Source organism: Coregonus clupeaformis, chromosome 6 (assembly GCF_020615455.1).
Source record: "Coregonus clupeaformis isolate EN_2021a chromosome 6, ASM2061545v1, whole genome shotgun sequence".
NCBI lineage: Eukaryota > Metazoa > Chordata > Actinopteri > Salmoniformes > Salmonidae > Coregonus > Coregonus clupeaformis.
Window position 1 is genome coordinate 22,512,117 of NC_059197.1, and position 13,207 is coordinate 22,525,323.

General features: G+C 46.9%; 1 protein-coding gene across 3 annotated transcripts in view; it reads left to right on the plus strand.

The window, feature by feature from the left end:
• The window catches only part of LOC121567990 (cell adhesion molecule 1), a 148,764-nt gene that overhangs the window by 108,318 nt on the left and 27,239 nt on the right, over positions 1 to 13,207 (plus strand). For all 3 annotated transcript variants that reach the window (XM_041878442.1, XM_041878444.1, XM_041878443.1), the window contains 2 exons: positions 367 to 513; positions 12,226 to 12,378. In XM_041878442.1, the coding sequence (XP_041734376.1) occupies positions 367 to 513; positions 12,226 to 12,378 (300 nt within the window). The remainder of the gene's footprint in view (positions 1 to 366; positions 514 to 12,225; positions 12,379 to 13,207) is intronic.

The window sequence follows — 13,207 nt, forward strand, 5'->3', positions numbered from 1 at the left end:
GCCCATCTGGCAGAGAGTCACAGGACCCACTCTGAGCTGAGAGATCAATAACGCCAACCAGTGCACTGGGCCCTTCTACTGTATTAGGAGGATTAGGAATGTGGCTGCAAGTAAAGCCAACATACATCTATAGCGGTCAGGCTGTGTTCACATCTCTGTGGGTGTGCTGTAGTATTATGCTGTTCAATGTCGTGGTCTGTAATGGTGCCTATGTTGTTACGTGTTTTTGTGTGTCTCAATCCAAAAATTATTAACATTACACAATGAAAAAAACCCACTACGAAATAAAAGCAGTGATCAGAATGGCAGTAATTCTAGACGTTTCATAGGTTTTACTCCTCCTCTTGTCCATCTGTCTGTGTCCAGTTGAAGGTCAAAACCTGGAGACTGATAATGTGTCAGTGATCGAGGGGGAGATGGCGACCATCAGCTGCAGGGTGAAGAACAATGATGACTCAGTCATCCAGCTCCTCAACCCCAACAGACAGACCATCTACTTCAAAGACGTCAGACGTAAGTGCTGCTCATAGAGATCCTATTAAATTACTAGAGGGGTTATGTCATAAACCCTCAAAGTTCCATAATGGGGCGAAAATAGCAGCCATCTTGGTCAGTGAGAAATCCAAAACCAGTTTATTTGGAATGAATGGCAGTAGAGGCAAACAGTGCCTTGCAAAAGTATTCATCCCCCTTGGCGTTATTCCTATTTTGTTGCATTACAACCTGTAATTTAAATGGATTTTTATTTGGATATCATGTAATGGACATACACAAAATAGTCCAAATTGGTGAAGTGAAATGTAAAAAATAACTTGTTTCAAAAAAGTATAAAAAATAAATAACGGAAAAGTAGTGCGTGCATATGTGTTCACCCCCTTTGCTATGTAGCCCCTAAATAAGATCTGGTGCAACCAATTACCTTCAGAAGTCACATAATTAGTTCAATAAAGTCCACCTGTGTGCAATCTAAGTGTCACATGATCTGTCACATGATCTCAGTATATATACACCTGTTCTGAAAGGCCCCAGAGTTTGCAACACCACTAAGCAGGGGGCACCACCAAGCAAGCGGCACCATGAAGACCAAGGAGCTCTCCAAACAGGTCAGGGACAAAGTTGTGGAGAAGTACAGATCAGGGTTGGGTTATAAAAGAATATCAGAAACTTTGAACATCCCACAGAGCACCATTAAATCCATTATAAAAAAATTTAAGAATATGGCACCACAACAAACCTGCCAAGAGAGGGCCGCCCACCAAAACTCACGGACCAGGCAAGGAGGGCATTAATCAGAGAGGCAACAAAGAGACCAAAGATAATACCATGTGGGAGACTCCCCAAACATATGGAAGAAGGTACTCTGGTCAGATGAGACTAAAATTGAGCTTTTTGGCCATCAAGGAAAACGCTATGTCTGGCGCAAACCCAACACCTCTCATCACCCCGAGAACACCATCCCCAATGTTTTTCATCGACAGGGACTGGGAAACTGGTCAGAATTGAAGGAATGATGGATGGTACTAAATACAGGGAAATTCTTGAGGGAAACTTGTTTCAGTCTTCCAGAGATTTGAGACTGGGATGGAGGTTTACCTTCCAGCAGGACAATGACCCTAAGCATACTGCTAAAGCAACACTTGAGTGGTTTAAGGGGAAACATTTAAATGTATTGGAATATGTAAACAGACCATAAATGTCTCAGATTTAGTTTTCTTGAAAAGCTGTGAGTGCTATTATATGATACGATATCAGTACTTGTTGCATTTACAACTTGTCTAAGTCCTGTCATCAACTGATTGGAGCCAGTGTATGGCTGTGGATTGACTGCTTTGTTTGAATGGAATGTTGGAATATTGGCAGTTAAAAACCAAATCTCTATTTTTAATGTAAATGGAATGTTATAGAAGGTTCCACACTTTTTTTGTGATTTCACATGTTTTTGAGAAACTTACCCCAAACAGCAAATCACTTCCTCATCCTCATTGTGCAGTATAAGGGCCCTGAAAAAACATGAACAAAGGCTCCAAAAACACCCAAACACATCCTTTTAGAAACGGCAAAGCTCTCAGTATAGTGATGCAGGTCTTTAGATGTTGTTCACATGAAATTGGGTCATTCTGAACTTTATCCGCAATGTTATATTCCCATTTGCTCGACTCAAGCCGTTTCCCCTATCCAGCTGTTCCATTTTCCATGTAGCCTGCTGCTGCATGTAACTGCCAAAATAAAGGAAACACCATCATAAAGTGTCTAAATAAGGCATTGGGCCACCACGAGCCGCCAGAACAGCTTCAATGCGCCTTGGCATATATTCTACAAGTGTCTGGAACATCCTGGGTGGAAGCACCCCATGCTTTCAATATACTTTGTATCCCTCATTTACTCAAGTGTTTCCTTTACTTTGGCAGTTACCTGTAGACTGGACGGAGATGTATCTTTCGAGTCGCAACAAAATGGAATATAACATTGCGGATAAAGTTTGGAATGACACAATTTCATGTGTACAACATCTAAAGTCCTTTGTTCATGTTTTTTCATACTACACAACAAGGATAAGGAAGTGATTTGCTGTTTGGGGTAAGTTTATCAAAACATATGAAATCACAAAAAAAGGTGTCTGGATGTCACGGTTTCGGCCGAGGCTGCTCCTCCTCCTGGTTCGGGCAGGCTTCGGCGGTCGTCGTCCCCGGAGTACTAGCTGCCACCGATCTATGTTTCATGTTCGTTTGGTTTTGTCTGGATGTTGTACACCTGTGTCTTGTTAGTCCTCGTTAGTGTCCTATTTAGTTCTCGTTGTGTGTGCTTGTCGTTGTGTGTGATTGCGCTTCTGTTTCGTGTTTGGAGCTACTTTTTCCCTCCAGTGTTTTGGAGAGATTATGTTGCACATGTTTGTGCGCCGTTTGTTTTGTCGCCTGTGTGCGCCGTGTATTCGCCTTCGGGCTTATTGTGCTTCCGTCTTTGATATATATTGCACTAAAGCCTTTGGACTGAGCCTCTGCGTCCTGCGCATGATTCATACACCACACCCACCTTCAGCACGCCTTGACAGAATCACACACCAATAATGGAATCAGCAGGATCGGCAGTGACGCCTGTGTCGCTCGAGGAGCATCTCCGTGGGCAAGAGGGCCAGATAAGACAACTGGAGACCGCTCTACAGGAGGTAATCAACACCTTGCACCGATGGGAGGCCAGCAGGGTACCCACACCTCCACCTACCCTGCCCACCCCATCGGTCGGTCCACCAGTCCCAGGTTCGGAACCCAGGGGGATTCGGCTCTCGCTCCCGAGGGCGTATGACGGAACAGCTGCCGGGTGTCAGGGGTTCCTCCTGCAGGTGGTGCTCTACCTGGCCACTGTACACCCGGTGCCCTCGGGATACGAGAGCGTTTCCGCCCTCATCTCCTGTCTCACGGGCAAGGCGTTGGAGTGGGCTAACGCCGAGTGGAGGAAAATGGACGCCAGCACCGTCACCTACGCCGAGTTCTCCCGCCGCTTCAAGGCCGTGTTTGACCATCCACCTGAGGGCAAAGCGGCGGGGGAGCGTCTAGTTCATTTGAGACAGGGGAGGAGGAGCGCTCAGTTGTTCGCTCTAGAGTACCGGACTCTAGCGGCGGATGCAGGGTGGAATGAACGGGCTCTCATTGACCATTTTCGATGTAGCCTACGAGAGGACATTCAACGTGAGTTGGCCTGCAGGGATACCCATCTTACCTTCGACCAGTTGGTCGATATGTCCATCCATCTGGACACCCTGCTGGCCACCCGTGGACGTCCCGAGGGGAGTCCGTCCATTCCGCCCTCCGGCACCTCCGAGCCGAGCCCTATGGAGCTCGGGGGTGCCGGCGCTAGAGAACGGAGGAGGAGGAGCCCGAAGGGGCCTGTCTCCTGCACCAAGTGCGGTCGTGGAGGGCACACTGCGGCCAGGTGCTGGGGAGGGTTCTCCGGGGGAGAAGACAACAGGCCACGCACTGGGGGGGCCTCCCAGGTGAGTAGACGTCCCACTTACCCAGAGCTTTCTGTTGCGCACTTTTGTATACCTGTTTGTTTTCCACAGGTTGCACCTCATTCCCAGCATAAGGCGCTAGTAGATTCAGGCGCAGCTGGGAATTTTGTTGATCGAAAGTTTTGTTTTGAGTTAGGGATCCCTCTCCTACCTGTCGACAAACCTTTTCCCGTTCATGCCTTAGATAGCCGCCCGTTGGGGTCGGGGTTAATCAGGGAGATCACAGCGCCACTTCGGATGTGTGCGCAGGGGGGTCATGAGGAGACTATACAGCTGTATCTGATCGACTCTCCTGCGTACCCAGTGGTGCTGGGGATTCCCTGGTTAAGCACCAATAACCCTGCTATTTCGTGGCAACAGAGGGCTCTCGATGGGTGGTCTGCTCAGTGCGAGGGGCGATGTCTGGGTGTTTCCGTGGGGGCGACTTCGGTGGAAAGTCCAAACCAAGTGCCCGCACTGCACATTCCGCCTGAATATGGGGATTTAGCTCTCGTGTTTAGCAAAACTAGGGCGACGCAGTTGCCTCCTCATAGACAGGGGGATTGCGCGATTGATCTCCAGGCAGGAGCAGCGCTCCCACGGAGCCATGTGTATCCTTTGTCTCAAGAGGAGAGAAAAGCTATGGAGACTTACATAGCCGAATCTTTGAGACAGGGATACATTCGGCCCTCCACTTCTCCCGCCTCCTCGAGCTTCTTTTTGTGAAAAAGAAAGATGGAGGGTTGCGCCCGTGCATTGATTACCGTGGTCTCAATCAGATTACTGTGAAATACAGTTATCCACTCCCTCTGATTGCGACCATGACGGAGTCATTGCATGGAGCGCGGTTTTTCACAAAACTGGATCTCAGGAGCGCGTATAACTTGGTGCGCATTAGGGAGGGTGACGAATGGAAGACAGCGTTTAGTACCACGTCAGGTCATTTCGAATATCTCGTCATGCCATATGGGTTGATGAATGCTCCATCAGTCTTCCAATCCTTCGTAGATGACATTTTCCGGGATATGCAGGGACAAGGGGTGGTCGTGTACATTGATGACATTCTGGTGTACTCGTCTACCCGAGCCGAGCATATAACCCTGGTGCGTCGTGTATTGAGGAGGCTGTTGGAGCACGACCTATATGTCAAGGCAGAGAAATGTCTGTTTTTCCAGGAGTCGGTCTCCTTTTTGGGGTTATCGGTTGTCCGCGTCAGGGGTGAGAATGGAGGTGGATCGTGTGTCCGCTGTGCGTAATTGGCAAACCCCAACTACTGTAAAAGAGGTGCAGCAGTTTTTGGGCTTTGCGAATTACTACCGGAGGTTTATCCGGGGTTTTGGACAGGTGGCAGCTCCCATCACGTCCCTTCTGAAGGGGGGTCCGGTGCGCCTGCAGTGGTCAGCCGATGCGGACAGGGCCTTTAGGAGACTGAGGGACCTGTTTACGTCGGCTCCGGTGCTGGCCCATCCGGATCCCGCATTACCCTTTCAGGTCGAGGTAGACGCGTCTGAGGCTGGTATAGGGGCCGTTCTCTCTCAACGGTCCAGCACGCCACCTAAACTCCGCCCCTGTGCTTTTTACTCAAAGAAGCTCAGCCCGGCGGAGCGTAACTATGACGTTGGGGACAGGGAGCTGTTAGCTGTAGTTCAAGCCCTTAAGGTGTGGAGGCATTGGCTTGAGGGGGCTCAACACCCTTTCCTCATTTTGACTGACCATCGGAACCTGGAGTACATCCGGGCAGCGAGGAGACTGAACCCTCGCCAGGCTCGATGGAGTATGTTTCTCACCAGGTTCGTATTTAAAATCACGTACATCCCTGGGTCCCAGAATGGTAAGGCGGATGCGCTGTCTCGGCGGTATGACACGGAGGAGAGGTCCGTTGAGCCCACTCCCATACTACCGGAGTCTTGCCTTGTGGCACCGGTGGTGTGGGAGGTCGATGCCGAAATCGAGCGAGCGTTGCGTACTGACCCCAGCCCTCCACAGTGTCCTGAGGGTCGGAGGTACGTTCCGCTCGAGATTCGGGATCGACTCATTTACTGGGCTCACACGTCACCCTCCTCTGGACATCCGGGTATCGGCCGGACGGTGCATTGCCTTAGCACTAAATACTGGTGGCCCACTTTGGCTAGGGATGTGAGGGTTTATGTCTCCTCCTGCTCGGTGTGTGCCCAGTGTAAGGCGCCCCGACATCTGCCCAGGGGTAAGTTGCAACCCCTGCCCGTTCCACAACGACCATGGTCCCACCTCTCGGTGGATTTTGTGACAGACCTTCCCCTCTCTCAGGGGAATACCACCATCCTGGTTGTTGTGGATCGGTTCTCTAAGGCCTGTCGTCTTCTCCCTATGTCGGGTCTTCCTACTGCCCTACAGACCGCTGAGGCCCTATTTACCCACGTCTTCCGGCATTACGGGGTACCCGAGGATATAGTGTCTGATCGAGGCCCCCAGTTTACCTCTCGTGTTTGGAGAGCGTTCATGGAGCGTTTGGGGGTCTCGGTTAGCCTTACCTCAGGGTACCACCCGGAGAGTAACGGGCAGGTAGAACGTGTCAACCAGGATGTGGGTAGGTTTCTGAGGTCGTATTGCCAGGACCGGCCGGAGGAGTGGGCACGGTACATTCCCTGGGCCGAGATGGCCCAGAACTCTCTCCGCCACTCCTCTACTAACCTAACCCCCCTTCCAATGTGTGTTAGGTTACCAGCCGGTTCTGGCACCTAGGCAGCAGAGCCAGATCGAGGCCCCTGCGGTGGATGATTGGATGAGGCGCTCGGAAGAGACGTGGAACGCTGCCCACGTCCACCTGCAGCGGGCCGTCCCTTCGTCACAAGGCGAGCGCCGATCTCCACCGCAGTGAGGGGCCGGTGTACGCACCCGGAGATCGAGTCTGGCTCTCTACCAGGAACCTACCCCTCCGCCTGCCCTGCCGGAAGCTGGGTCGGCGGTTTGTGGGGCCCTTTAAAGTCCTGAGAAGATTGAACGAGGTGTGTTATAGGTTACATCTACCTGTTGAGTATAAGAATATTAACCCCTCGTTCCATGTGTCTCTTCTCAGGCCGGTGGTAGCTGGTCCACTCCAGGACAATGAGATAGGGGAGACTCCTCCGCCCCCACTGGACATCGAGGGGGCTCCGGCGTACACCGTTCGGTCCATCTTGGACTCTAGACGCCGGATGGGGGGTCTCCAGTATCTCGTGGAGTGGGAGGGGTACGGCCCGGAGGAGCGGTGCTGGGTGCCGCGGAGGGACATCCTAGACCCATCTCTCCTGTCGGAGTTCCACCGGGACCATCCCGCGCGCCCTGCTCCGCGTCCTCCTGGAGCCGCGTGTCAAGGGGGGGGTACTGTCACGGTTTCGGCCGAGGCTGCTCCTCCTCCTGGTTCGGGCAGGCTTCGGCGGTCGTCGTCCCCGGAGTACTAGCTGCCACCGATCTATGTTTCATGTTCGTTTGGTTTTGTCTGGATGTTGTACACCTGTGTCTTGTTAGTCCTCGTTAGTGTCCTATTTAGTTCTCGTTGTGTGTGCTTGTCGTTGTGTGTGATTGCGCTTCTGTTTCGTGTTTGGAGCTACTTTTTCCCTCCAGTGTTTTGGAGAGGTTATGTTGCACATGTTTGTGCGCCGTTTGTTTTGTCGCCTGTGTGCGCCGTGTATTCGCCTTCGGGCTTATTGTGCTTCCGTCTTTGATATATATTGCACTAAAGCCTTTGGACTGAGCCTCTGCGTCCTGCGCATGATTCATACACCACACCCACCTTCAGCACGCCTTGACACTGGACCCTCCTATAACATGCCATTTACATCCAAAATATAGATTTGGTTGTGAAAAAGGAAACTAATCATTTAATTTGAAAAATGTATGGAATCATTCCTCTAAAACGGTATGGCAAATTAGCTAACACATCCATTCTAGTATTCTATGGTGCTGCTTCACTGGACACATCCCCATCATACTTGATACTCTCAAAAGGAAGAACATCACTGGCTCTTGCTGCTGGTGACTCTCAGATCCACCTCTACGCAGACGACACCATTTTGTATACATCTGGCCCTTCATTGGACACTGTGTTAACAAACCTCCAAACGAGCTTCAATGCCATACAACAATCCTTAGTAGCCTTCAACTGCTCTTAAACACTAGTAAAACTAAATGCATGCTTTTCAATCGAACGCTGCTAGCACCCGCCCACCCGACTAGAATCACCACTCTCGACGGGTCTGACCTAGAGTATGTGGACAACTACAAATATCTAGGTGTCTGGTTAGACTGTAAACTCAACTTCCAGACTCACATAAAGAATCTCCAATCCAAAGTTAAATCTAGAATCGGCTTCCTATTTCGCAACAAAGCCTCCTTCACTCATGCTGCCAAACATGCCCTCGTAAAACTGACTATCCTACCGATCCTTGACTTCGGCGATGTCATTTACAAAATAGCCTCCAACACTCTACTCAGCAAATTGGATGTAGTCTATCACAGTGCCATCCGTTTTGTCTCCAAAGCCCCATACACTACCCACCACTGTGACCTGTACGCTCTTGTTGGCTGGTCCTCACTACATGTTCGTCGTCAAACCCACTGGCTCCAGGCCATCTATAAATCACTGCTAGGCAAATCCCCGCCTTATCTTAGCTCATTGGTCACCATAGCAGCACCCACCCGTAGTCTGCGCTCCAGCAGGTATATCTATCTGGTCATTCCCAAAGCCAACACCTCCTTTGGCCGCCATTCCTTCCAGTTCTCTGCTGCCAATGACTGGAACGAATTGCAAAAATCTCTGAAGCTGGAGACTCTTATCTCCCTCAATAACTTTAAGCATCAGTTGTCAGAGCACCTTACCGATCACTGCACCTGTACACAGCCCATCTGAAATTAGCCCACCCAACTACCTCATCCCTATATTGTTATTTATTTTGCTCTTTTGCACCCCAGTATCTCTATTTGCACATAATCTCTTGCACATCTAGCATTCCAGTGTTAATACTATTGTAATTATTCTGCACTATAGCCAATTTATTGCCTTACTTCCATAACTTGCTACATTTGCACACACTGTATATATATTTTCTGTTGTATTTCTGACTTTATGTTTTTTTTTACCCCATATGTAACTCTGTGTTGTTTTTATTGCACTACTTTGCTTTATCTTGGCCAGGTCGCAGTTGTAAATGAGAACCTGTTCTCAACTGGCTTACCTGGTTAAATAAAGGTGAAATAAAAATAAATAAATAAACTGGCCATTATACTGACCATTTCATTAGACACATTTCCAACAGATCACATACAGGTTATCTCCCTCATGAACCATATCTCAGGGTCTCTTGTAGTAAAATAAATCACTCTTTAAGGTTTTGGCAGTTTATCACAACTCATCCGTTATGATGCTATTGGTGATGGCTTCATATTTCAAGGACTAGAGTACAGTACTGATATAAATGGGATGCTTTCTGTCCTTGACTTAATGGTTCATTGGCCATTGAGTAGATGTATTGATAATTTTGTTCATGCAATTTCAAGATAATCTCTTAGATTAGGAATCTAAAGAGAATCTAAGATTAGGACAATGTTTATGCATGAGCATATGGCTTCCTCTAGGTTCAAACTGAGTTTGCATGAGTTTCGCTTGTTTGTGTCTTGGATTGGAGCCAGCCTTCAAGGTGATATGAGAAACACTTCTTCTTGTTTTCATATTTCATCTCCATCCAAAATTATTTCACAAGTCTGAGTGGTACCCAGATTGGTGTTCTAAATTTCCCACTGTATGGCAGAAAGTTACAGAAGGTTGAGTGTACATCTCTGTCATGTTTGTATTGCTAATGTCATTTATGTGTTTTACCGCATTAAAGGAGAGATTAAAATAAAGATAACACAATGACACTCGTGACAGCCTTGAACGTAACAAAAATAGAAGGGTGTGTGATCTACCAAATCTGTGTTTGAAAGAGCTCCTATAACATCATCACGCTGGCCTCACATGTTTTCTGTCTTTTCTCTATTTAGTCTCATATTCCACACAGCCTCTTGAACAGTTAGTCATTTTACCACTTATCCCATTTCAAGGCCAACTCACACTGGCAGCAATGAAAATGGTTGAAGTGCAATAGTCAAGTGTTATTACAGAAACAGTTGGGTATCAGTAAATTGGCTGGAGTTAGTATCAGATATGAGTCAGAGCTCTGATCATATCTAACTGCTGCTCCCGGTTGAACATTACCCCTGCAGAGGAGCCTGGTAAATCCCAGGGCAGCAGGTCTATTCTGGGCTGGGCTCCCAGAAGGCTGTGTTCTGTGGGGACCCCCCTCTGACTAGTGGCATTGTTACCTGTCACCAGGGCCTCTCTCTACAGAGCCAGCCCTTTGTGTATGAGGAGGAAAACAACCGTGACACACAGTCACACAGGGAAAATAACAGACAAACACAGATACAGACACTTACACAAAGCACTCTACCAGGAAAATAATACTGAACATTTACCGTAGGGCTACACATACCCTATCAAATCTACAAACACACTAGCTTTCCCCCTCTGCTTCTTTTGGTTTAAATACCATAGAGTTGGTCAACAGAGCTATCAAATCCACTCACTGTCAACCACGTGGGAAGTTACTGTTCCAGTGCTACTAACACAGTAACACTATCCCTGAACCTGATGCTAGAGACCCAATGTCAAGGCTTTTGCTGCTGCTTCATGTATTTGGTCCAGCGCGCCAATACTTAGGGATCGAGGAAACAAACCACTAACTAATACGATTTTAAAGGGGAAGCAATAACGAGAGGGTACTTAACAGAGCAAAATACTTAATTGTGGCCAACTTTATGGATGTCATCATCAATTCATGTTGGTGTCATCATCAACCTTTATAGCTCACATACATTACATTACACCTTCAGTTGACGTAGAGGGCAATGATCCAACATTACTTATTGATTGTATTTTTTACTCCTCTGAGCTTTTTTTTACAGTGCAACCCTGATGTTAGCTACAGCCTCTTTATAATCTCAACACACTTGAGTAATCCCCTGTCAATGAACATTCTGCTTCATGTCAACTAATTCCTTCCTAGCAAGGCCTTTGACTCTCAAAGCTACGCCGAGGCTCATCGCTATCCTTTGAGGAGAGACTTCCAAAGACTCCTCAAATTATGAGACAGGATTGGGAATGATGTCTCGTATAGGAAGATGCTCAAAGGCCTCTGTAATGATCAAGATGCTGCCTGACATGGAGCAATGACAGGAACGAACACTCCTCATGTTTTAAAGATAGACTGAATAGATTGAGTTCTTTAGCTCTGCGCTTATAGAAGACCTGATAAGGAATGGGTAGGTCAAAACATCATTACACTCTCTAAGGAATCATCTGGGGGCATTTATGTAAAACAGTGTTCAAGTGGGGGGTTAACTGACATGGAAAAAGATGTAGCTAAATGTAAGATGTTAAGCCAGGTTGCCACACTCAAAGCTAACTCGAGCAACACCACTCTTCTATGGCACGCCAGTCTAAACTACAGATTTTTGTTCAAAACAGCTACTTTTTTATTTAGTATGGACCTCTAGTTCTTGCTACCTCAGAACCGTGATTTAATTCATAATGTATGTTACAGTACTTCTCCTTTTCCAGAATATGTGAGGTCGATGCGTTGATTCGTGACCAGCAGTAGACCATTTTGACATCCCATCTTGTTAGTCTTCATGAGCACTTCTCCTATTTTCCTGCCCTGGAAGTGCTCTGTAGACTGGAGAGATGAAATGGTTTATAAATCAACTTTTATGAATCATTCTGAAACTCACTTTTCTTTTTAGAGACCTGGGTTGTAATGCTGAGGCTTTTTACCATTTAGGAGACTTTTTTCAGCATAACTACTAGCTATATGAATACAGACCAAATACTTTTACTGCACTATTTCAGTATTTCTCTCTGTTCTCTCTGTTTGTTCTCTCTCGCTCTCTTTCTGTTTATCTCTTTCTGTTTCTCTCTCTCTTTCTGTTTCTCTCTCTCTCTGTTTTTCTCTCTCTGTTTCTCTCTCTCTGTTTCTCTCTCTTTCTGTTTCTCTCTCTTTCTGTTTCTCTCTTTCTGTTTCTCTCTCTTTCTGTTTCTCTCTCTTTCTGTTTCTCTCTCTCTGTTTCTCTATCTTTCTGTTTCTCTCTCTCTCACACACACACACATACCACAAACACACACACACACACACGCGTGTGTGTATCTCCCCATCCTAAATGTCTGTCTGGTGTCTGTATTTCCTCAGCCCTGAAGGACAGCCGGTTCCAGCTGGTGAATTTCTCCGACAACGAGCTGCGGGTGTCTCTGTCCAACGTGTCTCTCTCAGATGAGGGACGCTATGTGTGCCAGCTCTACACAGACCCTCCTCAGGAGGCCTACGCAGACATCACTGTGCTGGGTAGGTTTTACACACACATGCCTAAACTCACATGCATGAATGTACGCCTGCATGTATACACAAATAACGTACACACACACATGACACTATGTATGTACACAACATATTATGTATGCACATTACATGGTGCCATATTCATAACTTAGACATTGCTTTCTACCATACTCTCACACATCCTATATAAACTGAATATACAATTATTTCAATTGATGTATTTTCTTGATTAATCTTATATTGAGTCCCATCCTATATAAACTGAATATACAATTATTTCAATTTATGTATTTTCTTGATTAATCTTACATTGAGTTCCACTGTAACAAAATGTAGCCAATTATGCTCTTACAGTGCTCAATAGCATGGTAATGAATATGAACAGATGCTGCTATGGATAACAGAATAGATCTATCTCAGACTGGCTTGTCTTTGGCAGCTGTGTTGACTTCTGACTGTTGACTGTGTGAATCCTACTGAATGTTAACTTGGCTGCTCTAAATAGTTCCCTATTGAGAGTCAGCTGTGACAAACAGTGGAGCTACGGCGTGAAATTACACTAATACTACAGCTGTATTATACTTGCAGACATCCTGGGGGATTGAAAAGGAATTAAGTACACTTCAAAGTATTTACTCTACTTTTAGAAATTAAATCTAGTAGCAAAAAGTGTGAACTAAGGGTGATTTTTAGGAGCTCTTGAAACATAATATCTTTCTGAATTTTCTACAAGTGTCTCAGACTGGCAGTTTCTCTATTTGAGAGAGTGGCGGTTCTTGTACTTCAATGAGAAATGTAGTTCAGCTGAAGAAATAATCAAGGTTGGACGTACTTA